At 44.2% G+C, this 12125-nt stretch overlaps 1 protein-coding gene across 1 annotated transcript in view; it reads right to left on the minus strand.

The window, feature by feature from the left end:
• The window catches only part of LEKR1 (leucine, glutamate and lysine rich 1), a 122534-nt gene that overhangs the window by 18439 nt on the left and 91970 nt on the right, over nt 1-12125 (minus strand). The window contains exons 8-9 of the mRNA XM_084638695.1: nt 9739-9816; nt 9211-9414 (exon numbers count right to left, since the gene is read on the minus strand). Coding sequence (XP_084494821.1) covers nt 9211-9414; nt 9739-9816 — 282 coding nt within the window. The remainder of the gene's footprint in view (nt 1-9210; nt 9415-9738; nt 9817-12125) is intronic.

Here is a 12125-nt window from a genome sequence, read left to right on the forward strand (position 1 = left end):
TATATGAGCTTACAGTTCCATATATCTTGATATAAAGTGCAAATATTTTAATATTTTCTCAAGTTGATTTTCACGTAACTTTATATGACTATAATGGATATAATAATAAAAAGAAAGGCAGTTACAGTTAGTTGAACTCAAAACATTACAATACTGCAACAAGTTTTGAATCAGCACCACTGAGTAGTGCTGAGTAAGTTCATAACTAACTTAGCTAATATTTAACGACAAGAAAAAATATTCTTAAATGATGCCAGTAACTAATGTGTAATACAGTTGGTAAAAAACAGTTACTAACCTTTCTGTAACTGTTGTTCTTCAAGATGTATTCTCATGTCCATTCCATGTTAAGTGTGTGCATATTAGGTGGAGGGCCTTGAGGCTCGGGTGGAGCAATCAGCTGTGATCTTGCGAGATCAGGTACATGAGGAGAGAGAATGGCAACAGGGCCACTACTGACATGTCCAACAACATGCAGACCAGTGCTGACGCAGCCATGTGGGGACTATAAGAATAACCCTTGCTTTGTCCCACTTGACTTTCAGCAGGACCTTGTGCACAAGAAGAATGGGGGGAAATGCATAGAACAAGACTGCCAGACTGCTGCGCTGGGCATCACAAAATGCGGAAGAGATGGCCAGCCCTCTGTGGAGATAGAGGCGGTTAGGGACTATTTAGAAAAGCTGGACGTGCACAAGTCCATGGGGCCGGATGAGTTGCATCCGAGAGTGCTGAAGGAATTGGCGGCTGTGATTGCAGAGCCACTGGCCATTATCTTTGAAAACTCGTGGCGAACCGGGGAAGTCCCGGATGACTGGAAAAAGGCTAATGTAGTGCCAATCTTTAAAAAAGGGAAGAAGGAAGATCCTGGGAACTACAGGCCAGTCAGCCTCACCTCAGTCCCTGGAAAAATCATGGAGCAGGTCCTCAAAGAATCAATCCTGAAGCACTTGCATGAGAGGAAAGTGATCAGGAACAGCCAGCATGGATTCACCAAGGGAAGGTCATGCCTGACTAATCTAATCGCCTTTTATGATGAGATTACTGGTTCTGTGGATGAAGGGAAAGCAGTGGATGTATTGTTTCTTGACTTTAGCAAAGCTTTTGACACGGTCTCCCATAGTATTCTTGTCAGCAAGTTAAGGAAGTATGGGCTGGATGAATGCACTATAAGGTGGGTAGAAAGCTGGCTAAATTGTCGGGCTCAACGGGTAGTGATCAATGGCTCCATGTCTAGTTGGCAGCCAGTATCAAGTGGAGTGCCCCAAGGGTCGGTCCTGGGGCCGGTTTTATTCAATATCTTCATAAATGATCTGGAGGATGGTGTGGATTGCACTCTCAGCAAATTTGCGGATGATACTAAACTGGGAGGAGTGGTAGATACGCTGGAGGGGAGGGATAGGAGACAGAAGGACCTAGACCAATTGGAAGATTGGGCCAAAAGGAATCTGATGAGGTTCAATAAGGATAAGTGCAGGGTCCTGCACTTAGGACGGAAGAACCCAATGCACAGCTACAGACTAGGGACCGAATGGCTAGGCAGCAGTTCTGCAGAAAAGGACCTAGGGGTGACAGTGGACGAGAAGCTGGATATGAGTCAGCAGTGTGCCCTTGTTGCCAAGAAGGCCAATGGCATTTTGGGATGTATAAGTAGGGGCATAGCGAGCAGATCGAGGGACGTGATCGTTCCCCTCTATTCGACATTGGTGAGGCCTCATCTGGAGTACTGTGTCCAGTTTTGGGCCCCACACTACAAGAAGGATGTGGATAAATTGGAGAGAGTCCAGCGAAGGGCAACAAAAATGATTAGGGGACTGGAACACATGAGTTATGAGGAGAGGCTGAGGGAGCTGGGATTGTTTAGCCTGCAGAAGAGAAGAATGAGGGGGGATTTGATAGCTGCTTTCAACTACCTGAAAGGGGGTTCCAAAGAGGATGGCTCTAGACTGTTCTCAATGGTAGCAGATGACAGAACGAGGAGTAATGGTCTCAAGTTGCAGTGGGGGAGGTTTAGATTGGATATTAGGAAAAACTTTTTCACTAAGAGGGTGGTGAAACACTGGAATGCGTTACCTAGGGAGGTGGTAGAATCTCCTTCCTTAGAGGTTTTTAAGGTCAGGCTTGACAAAGCCCTGGCTGGGATGATTTAACTGGGAATTGGTCCTGCTTTGAGCAGGGGGTTGGACTAGATGACCTTCTGGGGTCCCTTCCAACCCTGATATTCTATGATTCTATGATTCTAACAAGAGCTTTGTCCATGGGAGCAGGAAGACATCTGCGAGTGAGCCTGGGCTGTGACCATGTAGTGAGCAAAACTGCTGATATTTCCTGTTCTGTGTGGTTGCAAACAGGTCTACAAGGGTAAACCCCCACCTCTGGAAGATGGACTTGGCTACGTCAGGGCAAAGGGACCAGTTGTGGTGAGAAGAGAAAGATCTGCTGAGGTTATTTGCCAGAGTGTTCTGGGCTCCCGAAAGGTGAGAAGCTTTGAGGTAGATGAAATGCTCAGCGCAGAAATCCCACAAGAGAATGGCTTCTTGACACAAGATGGAAAAGCACACTCCTCCCCGCCTGTTGATATAAAACAAGGCTGCTGTGTTGTCCATAAGTACACACCCAATCTTGCCTGCAATCTGGGGTAGAAACACCTGGCATGCTAGGCAGACATTTCTGAGCTCTCTGACTTTTATATGCAAGAAGAGCTCCTCCTGGGACCATAGGTCTTGAGTCCTGAGGTTTTTCCAGGTGAGCCCCCCAACCTAGATCAGATGCATCTGAGATTAGGGCTACAGGTAGCTGGGGAGTGACAAAGGGAATAGCCACTGACCAGGGATCCCTCCACCAGTCAAGGGAGGCAAGGACCAGGGCAGGAATTGTAAGCACTGAGACCAAATGCTGATGGCTCTGCAAGTACACTGAGGCCAGCCAAGCTTGAAGGGGTCTGAGGCACAGTCTTGCATGCTGCACTATGTAAGTGTATGTGGCCATGTGACTAAAAGTTAGAAGCTGAAATGGGCTGTCGTGACAAGGTGGGCCTTGACCTGCGATATCAGCATAAATATTATCGGGAAGCAAGCCTCTGGGAGGAAGGCTCTGGCCCAGGTGGAATTAAGCACTGCACCAATAAACTCTGTCCTCTGAATGGTATGAGAGTTGACTTCTGCTCGTTTATCAGTTGGCTCAGGACTCGGAAGGTAGCTTAGACTAGACCGATGCTGGCTCTTACCTGTGCCTCGGACTGGCCCTTGATCAGCCAGTCATTGAGGTAAGGATAGACTTGTATACCTCACCTTTTGCCACCATCGCCATGCATTTTGTGAAACCTTGAGGGGCTGCTGTCAGGCCGAAAGGGAGGACAGTGAATTGGTAGTGGGTCTGGTTCATCATGAACCTTAGGAACCGTCTGTGGCCCTGGAAAATGGAGATGTGGAAATAGGCATCTTTCAAGTTGAGTGTGGCATACCATTCCCCTAGATCCAGGGAGGGGATAATGGAGGCAAGGGAGACCATGCAGAACTTCAGTTTCTTGAGATAACTGTTGTAGCAACGCAGGTCTAGGATGGGTCGGAGACCCCCTTCGGCCTTCAGGATTAGGAAATAACAGGAGTAAAACCCTTTCCCTCTCAAGTTCTAAAACACCTCCTTCACAGCCACTACCCAAAGTATGGTTTGCACCTCCTAGACTGGAAGTTGCTCGTGAGAAGGGTTCCTGAAGAGGGATAGGGATGGGGATGGGAGGTGGGATGGCAGGTGGAAGAATACAGAAGGGTATAACCTCTCTCCACCATATTCAGCACCCAATGGTCTGAGGTGATGAGACACCATGCTGGGCTGAAGTAGGAGAGTCAGTCTGAAAAGAAATGGGGGCAGGATCCAGTATGGGAACTGATATTATGCCCTTGAGCGCCTCTTCAGAAGTTCTGCTTGGGGCCTCCTGGACATCTCTGCAGGCCCAGTAGTGGGACTGAGGTGGAAGAGGGCAGTTGCCTGCACTTACAACCCCTGCTTTGTTTCTTAAACAAGTCTTGGCGCAGTGGAGGAACCAAGAAGCAGACCAGTTGTTGAGGTCTGAAGTTCTTCCTTGAAACTGCTGGGGCAAAGAGGCCTAAGGACATGAGGATGGTCCTAGAATCCTTCAGGCCATGGAATTTTGCGTCATCTGTTCCAAAAAGAAGGAAGTCCCTCAAATGGAAGATCCTGAATGGTCTGCTAAACCTCAGGTGGTAGGCCTGAGGATTGGAGCCAAGAGCACCTTCGCATGAAGACCGCTCATCATTCTAGCAGCCGTGTCAGCTGCATCCAGGGAAGCCTGGAAGGGAGACCCTGGCTATAGTCTTTCCTTCCTCCACCAGAGCGGAGAATTCCTGTCTGGATTCTTGGGGCAGTTAGTCCTTGAATTTAGACATGGAGTCCCAGATGTTATAATCGTACTGCCCAAGCAAGGCCTGCTGGTTGGAGATGTGGAGCTGTAATCCACCAGCAGAATAAATCTTTCTACCAAACAAGTCCAGCTTCTTTGAGTCCTTTGACCTGGGGGTTGCAACCTGCAGCCCTTGCCCGTCTCTTTCGTTGGCCGTTGCGACCAGAAGGGACCCAGGGGAGGGAGGAGAGGATGGGAATATAGGTACTTATACCTGTTGGAGGGAACAAAGTACTTTCCCTATGCTCTTTTTGAAGTAGGTGGCAAAGAGGACAGGGTCTGCCATAGGGATCTGACAGGAGCCATAACAGCCTCATTGAGGGTATGGCCACCTTTGATGGGGGCTCTACAGCCAAGATGTCGATCATGCTGTGGTAGGATTCTTTGAGCATCTCCATTTCCAGCCCTAGGTTAGAAGCTACCCTTTCCAATAGCTCCTGGTGAGCTCTAAAGTCACTCCGAGGTCCCCCATCCACTCAAACCTGACACAACTTCATCTGGGGAGGAGGAGGAGGAAGTGTGCACTGGCAGGACGCCTTCCTCCTCTTCTTCTGCACCAATCACATCATGTAGCCCCAAATCCTGAGAATCAGTACCGGAGTCCGAGTTGGGTGCCAGATGGAGTGGTGGAGGGTCCCTTCTCTCGGAAGCCACTAAGTTTGAGCAGCGGAAAGGTAGTCCTAGTAGGGGGGTAACCCCACAGATTCCAAAAAGGCCATTGGACCTGCATAGGCCACTGCCCACTGGTTGCCTAGAGGGGCAACTGCACCAGGATATGATGGAACATAAGCTGGGTTCTGATACTGGCCCTTTGGCTGCATCCACCTCCAACTCCAATGAAAAGTTGGCCTGCGGACCCCTGGGGGGTGGTACGCCTCACTTCCACCGGCCGGTGCTGAGAATCCAGAGAATGGTGCCAGAGTGGGGAAACCTTCGCCAACATCAGCAGGGTCGGTTTTCCTCTGGTCGGTAACTGAAAGACCTGGTGCTTGAATGGAGCTCAGGGCAACATGCTCCTTTCTGCTCAACATACTCGCCAATGCCGGATCTTGCCCCGCCTGGGTCAGCAGTACTGGGAGTGCCATCAGATCCTTGGCTGCTGAGAACGACGTCCCTTGGCCTGTGCCACTTCCCGCAGGCCCCATTGGCCTGAAGTGGCGAACCGCAGCCAGAGGGAGCCACAGTTGGCTGAACCTGGGGACGCGGCAGGTAAACAAACCGCTCCGGCGTGCCAGGGGCTTTCCCTGAACAAGCGGCGGACCGGCTTTGAGAACCACTGCCCTAGAAGACCTCTGCATACTCCCAGGGGTACACATACCCCTGGTCGAGAACCACTGTCTCAGGCCATTACCTTTCACGCAGTTACCACTATACTGAGCCTAATAATTTGTGTTTGGCTAAAGCATATTTTCCAGAAAAGCATCCAATCTTGATCTGAAGACACCAAGAGATGGAGAATCCACCACTTTTCTTGGTAGTGTGTTCCAGTGATTAATCACACTTACTGTGGAAAACTGAATCTGTTCCTAGCGTTGACCAGTTTTTCAAAAGTGGCTTGTAATTCTGTGTCTCAATTTTTGGGAGTCCATCTTTAGTCACCTTGGAACTGATCTTTCAATATGCTGAACACCTATTGCTCAAAGACCCTAATTCAAGAAAGCACTTAAACCCATGTTTAAGTCCTCCCTATTGATGGCTTCACTTTAGAGTGTGCTTAATTTTAAGCATGTGCTTAAGTGTTGTTCTGAATTGGGATGCTTTCCTGAATCAGGGCTAAATTGAGGTGGAGAATAGCTGTATTATTGTACTACTTGGTATCTGAAAATTCTAAAATTGGGCACTCAAAAGAATATTCACACAAAATTAAAAGCCACTTCTGAAAATTGGGGCCTACTTAATTCATAGGAGTGATGGAAAGCTTAATTCATGTTTGAGGTCCTTGGATGAAAGATGCTCTAGGCCCAATTCAAATCCCACTCAAGTCAGTAGGAGGTTTTCTACTGACTTCAGCAGGCATTGGATGAGGTCCTATAAAAATGCATGTATTATAGATATTTGCCAGCATTGTTATAGCTGGTATATTAATGCAAACAATTTAAAGTATTGGAAAGCTTAAAATGCTCTGGGACCCTGACCCCGAAAACCTAATTTGGGTTAACTACAACTAAGTTCAATAGGAGTTTTGTCTGAGTTTGAACTGAAGGTTCAGGTTCTATGACTTTAAAACAGGATTATGAAGAAGACAAGATTGCTGAGTGAAGAGAGGCTCCACTCTACTCAATGGCATTTCTATGTCTGTCTTTAATGGCAGGTTTCAGAGTAACAGCCGTGTTAGTCTGTATTCGCAAAAAGAAAAGGAGTACTTGTGGCACCTTAGAGACATCCCCCCCACCCCCATACACACACAAACTCACTCTCCTGCTGGTAATAGACTGGGAGTGGCTAAGTCATTATGCAAGGTAGCCTGTTTCCTCTTGTTTTTTCCTACCCCCCCCCCTCAGATGTTCTGGTTTACCTTGGATTTAAACTTGAAGAGTAGTCAGTTTGGATGAGCTATTACCAGCAGGAGAGTGAGTTTGTGTGTGTATGGGGGTGGGGGGGATGTGAGAAAACCTGGATTTGTGCAGGAAATAGCCCAACTTGATTGTCATGCACATTGTGTAGAGAGTTGTCACTTTGGATGGGCTATCACCAGCAGGAGAGTGAATTTGTGTGGGGGGGTGGAGGGTGAGAAAACCTGGATTTGTGCTGGAAATGGCCCACCTGATGATCACTTTAGATAAGCTATTACCAGCAGGACAGTGGGGTGGGAGGAGGTATTGTTTCATATTCTCTGTGTATATATAAAGTCTGCTGCAGTTTCCACGATATGCATCTGATGAAGTGAGCTGTAGCTCACGAAAGCTTATGCTCTAATAAATTGGTTAGTCTCTAAGGTGCCACAAGTACTCCTTTTCTTTTTGCGAATACAGACTAACACGGCTGTTACTCTGAAATTTATCAGTACACCGGATGAGAGTGCAGCATTATTCCACATAGATAACACTTTCAAAATGCAGTATTTTTTGGCCAATGAAAGGGATTATCACCTTTTTTGCTGTTTGGAAGCTACTTTTCGAAGGCTTGTCAAAGAGGATGGCGAATTCAGGGAAATAGGTATGGATTTTTTTTTTATTTTTATTATTTAATTTTGTAATGATTTAACTAAGAGACCGGCATCAAAACAGAAAGATTACACTATAATTCTTATTCATACCTGTAGCCCTTTATGCATGCACATGCCCAAACGTTTAACCAAAGCTTACTATTTCAGTAAATATGGTAGTGAAGGCTTCTGACTTTGCAGGATGGACTGAGACTCAGGGGTATGAAGAATAACATTACAAAGTATAACAAAGTGGAATGTTTGCCATGCCCAGAACTTAGTGACAAAACCCCCCTACAACTTTTAGAGGATTTTTTCCTCAGTAACAAGTGATGATCATTCTCAAATTACATATATATCTCTATTAGCCAGTGGAACTCATTGCTACAGGTATTACTGAGGCCAATAGCTTAGTAGGATTCAAAAGGATTGGCTATTTGTCTAGACCTGTGGTTCCCAAACTTGTTCTGCCGCTTGTGCAGGGAAAGCCCCTGGCTGGCCGGGCCAGTTTGTTTACCGGCTGCATCCGCAGGTTCGGCCAATTGTGGCTCCCAGTGGCTGTGGTTTGCTGCTCCAGGCTAATGGGCGCTGCTGGAAGCGGCTGTGGACTTGACAGGTAAACAAACCGGCCCGGCCCGCCAGAGGCTTTCCCTGCACAAGCAGCAGAACAAGTTTGGGAACCACTGATCTAGACAACACAAATATTCAGAATTACAATAAAAAAGCCTAGATCGTTGGAAGGCTAACTCTCATTCTTCTAAGGAAGAAATTTTCTCTGTGGGCAGGTGATTGCATAACTGCCCTCTGTAGTATTTCTTACTCCTTTCTTTGAAGCATCTGATACCAGCCATTAGGCTACATTATCCAGTATGGCAATTTTAATGCTCTTGTTATCCATTAATTAGGCTTCTGGAGCACATTCCAACTGTTGGTATAAAAATTTACTGTATTTAGAGATTAAAGAAAATCTGTACAACTAAATAATTTAGGAATGTGTAACATTATTAATCAAAACAAGATATACTAGCCAGTGTTTTATAGAACATATCTAAATTCACATGTAGCTGGATATTCTGCTATCTTTATATACTTTTAAACTATTACGCCATTGTAATGGAATACAAACATAGCTTTAATTAAAATATTGTATGGTGCGGTTCTTCCTTTTTTAACTAATGTTATGACTCTTTAGATTTTTGCTATAACAAACTCATGACTTTTCTCATTTTTTGCCATGACAAAAAGTCAGCATTACTTACAAACAATATATAGAAAGGTCCTTATCCCATCACAGAAACAAGACTGATAAAACTGCAATGCTTTGATAACATCTTGTTTTTTCAGTTGCTTCTAAACTAAAGGGGCTCTTTAATTTAAACTGTAATAAATGTGAATATCAGTAACTACTACACGTTTTTTGTTTTAAAAATTCATTATGCTGTTTTCTGATAGATATTGTAGCATGCGCTTTACATTAGGCACATACTACACATGGGGTTATAATGATTTTACTTTTTTGATAAAAGTAAGGAAGTCTGAAGATTTGACTTTTAGGGGACTTTTTATTTCAAGATATCCTCAGAAAGAAAATCTAGGCAAAAATCAAGCTATGCAAAAGTATGCATGGTGAGTCATTTCTGATTACCTTTCTTGTTTCAGCATTACTACTTCTTCCTCTCTCTGTCTAAGAAGAGCTTTAATTGTTTCCAGTTCACTCTCTGAGCAACTGGTTCTTTTTTTTAGATCTTCTTCTTGCCTTTCTTTCTCTGCCACTTCTTCCTGTAAACGTTTGCATACTTGTTGGCAAACTAGCAAAGACTCTTCTTTTTCTTTTAGATCTTTAGTAAGTCTAAATAAATAAAATAATAATAATAATTAATAATAAATCACCAAAATATCACAGCTGATGCATTTTTCTTTATAGATAAAAGATATCCTGAGATTTTTGCTTGTAAAAGAGAATATTACACAAAGACAAAAAATAAAGGAAAAAGAAGGCCGAAGAACATCTTTGTGAAGTTAACTAGAATGATCATTCAAATACAATCAGAAAAAATAAAGGTTACAAGTACCAAAAGATCTGTGATTAAAAAATGAGGAATATTAAAATAATAAAAATAATTTGATCTTTCTCATCATTTGTATATAAAATAAAAACAATTCTGTAATAAACCTGGATTTAGACATTCCATTTTCATACTCCAGCTTTTGAAGTTCACTTTGACAGATGTCAACTTCCTTTGATTTCATCCTAAAATATAACAATTCATAAAGTATACATTAGCCCCAAGAAATCAAAGCCTTTACTCATTAAATGATTTGGACTTCATTTGTTAACTGTTTCACGCTTTTTATTTTAGTTGAATACCATGAAAAATTTCCCTACAGGGAGATTTATTAAACTGTGGTATTGTCATGCTCTCTGTACATCTTTGAATAGATATATCATATATACTGAACGTATACACACACATTTTTAATCCTGTCTCAAACAGGCCTACCAGTGAAGCACACGTGTAACTTTAAGCGCACGAGTAGTCCTGTTAAATCATTGTAAATTTAATGGAATGTGTGTTTTGCTGGAATCAGGGACTTAAACAAGAACTAAGGTATGAATGTTTGCAATGCCCTCTGTGTATCCCCAGTTGGTGGATGATCCTTAGTAACTACTGTCAGCCCCAGTTTGAGTAATCCTTAAGTTTAAGATTTCTAATTTAAGATTTGTAAGTGGGAGCCTATGTGAAACAAACTAGCGGTCTCACTCTGGTTCCTAGCTATTAATTAATTATTATAGTAGTACTAAGAGGCCCCAGCCAAGATTTGAGCCCCATTGCCTGGCATTGTACAAATGGAGTAAGAGACTGTCCCTGACCCAAACAGCTTATGATCTAAATAGGCAAGACAGACAAAGGATCAGAGGAAAGGAATATAACACGTAATCAGAACGAACAATAGGATGGTCTGCAAATGCCATTTTACTTCCACAATACTATTTTTTGTTGTTTTTTGCTATTTGTGTGGGGGGGGGGCGGCTTTTGTTGAAAGGGTATTAAGTAAACAGAAAGACAAAGAAAGGGGCAAGTGACTTTCACAGGTGGCTGTCCCTTTATGGGGAGTTGGGATCAGCTGCCTCACAGCTAGGGATCAGGTGATTATAAAAGCCAGCAAGTGTCTCAGTTGGGGTAGAGCATTGCAAGGAGTAGGCTGGCTCTGGAAAGAAGCCCCTGGGTCAAGATTCAGTTTGGCTCCTGTAGGAGGCCCTAGAGCAGGGTATGACTCCCAGGCAAGTGGCCTCCAAAGTGGAAATCCATAGGAAGTAGATAGGTCTTCTGCAGAAGACCCTAGGTTTGGGGGAAGGGATGATCGCTGGGCTGTACTCATTTACTGTGGAAGAAATAAAGCTGAAGTCCTGAGAAAAGGGCCTGAACCAGACTCTGGGCATGGTATCACTCCTTCGTTGGCTCAGGGGATAGGCCAACAGCCACAGGGAAATTAAGAGAGAGGTTAAGAGTGATCATGGAAGGAAAGAGAAGGAGACAAAGAGGGGATTGTGGAGAGCAGGTGAATTGAGGCTGCACTGAAGAGAATGTGGAGAGGAAAGGAGAGAGTTGGAATGAATAGCCAATTAACAGAGAGGAAAGAATGTCCAAAGCAAAAACTGCAGAAAGTAGTATGATGATGATGATGTATGCTATCAGCATTCAAAGATCCCTGCTGCAGCTCTTAGTCTCTGCTCCTGCTGACTTGAATCTATGGCTACAATTTCTTTCTCTTCCCTGTATTTACACAGGTAGGGTAGGCTGCTTGGAACAAAGGGTCCTTGGAGGCTCTCTCCTAAACAGTTCTGGGTCTGAGAAGGTGGGTGGAGGGAGAGAGAAATGCCAGCTGGGTCTCACCTTCCCTCTCCTCCACACATGGTGTGGCCATACCTGTGCAGCTGCTTGTCTCTGCTCCTGACAGCCTGTGGCTCTGGGTTCCTAGTGTATTGATATCAACATCACAGAAATCACTATTCACCACCACAACTGGCAACCAGTATTGACAGTACAACCAGAGAGATGAAGGATTGAATGGTCACAGAGACTTTACCATCCTCTCAGTTGTAAAAGGCGATCTTTCAGAACAGGGTTTAGGGCAGAAAATAATTTGGAGGACTGAGTGGAAGTTTGTACTTAAAGGGGACTTCAGTTTCCAGTGCAACTTGGCAACTTTCAAGAGCACTAAATTAACTTTTAAAAGATTCCTGACTTGCTACCTTTTTACTGTATTTCCCTATACTGCACATATGTATCAAAGGCCTGATGATAGACTGACTTACATTACAACACAGTGTTCAGTACAAGAGTAAGGATTAACCAACAAAATCCTTCCACAGAGTGAAGTAAACAGACTGAGCCCTGAAGTAGAAGAGAGAGAAAAACACTGTCTTTGGAATGGAGAAGTAAACACACAGCCAACTCAACGGAGGAAAGCAATCGCATTTTAAATTATATTCACACTAACTTCTCCATACTTCAGTTAGGAAATAAACTTTAAATTTGCTCAGCAAAAGTGCCAAAC

This window comes from Lepidochelys olivacea, assembly GCF_965140295.1.
Source record: "Lepidochelys olivacea isolate rLepOli2 genome assembly, chromosome: 9".
Classification (NCBI taxonomy): Eukaryota; Metazoa; Chordata; order Testudines; family Cheloniidae; genus Lepidochelys; species Lepidochelys olivacea.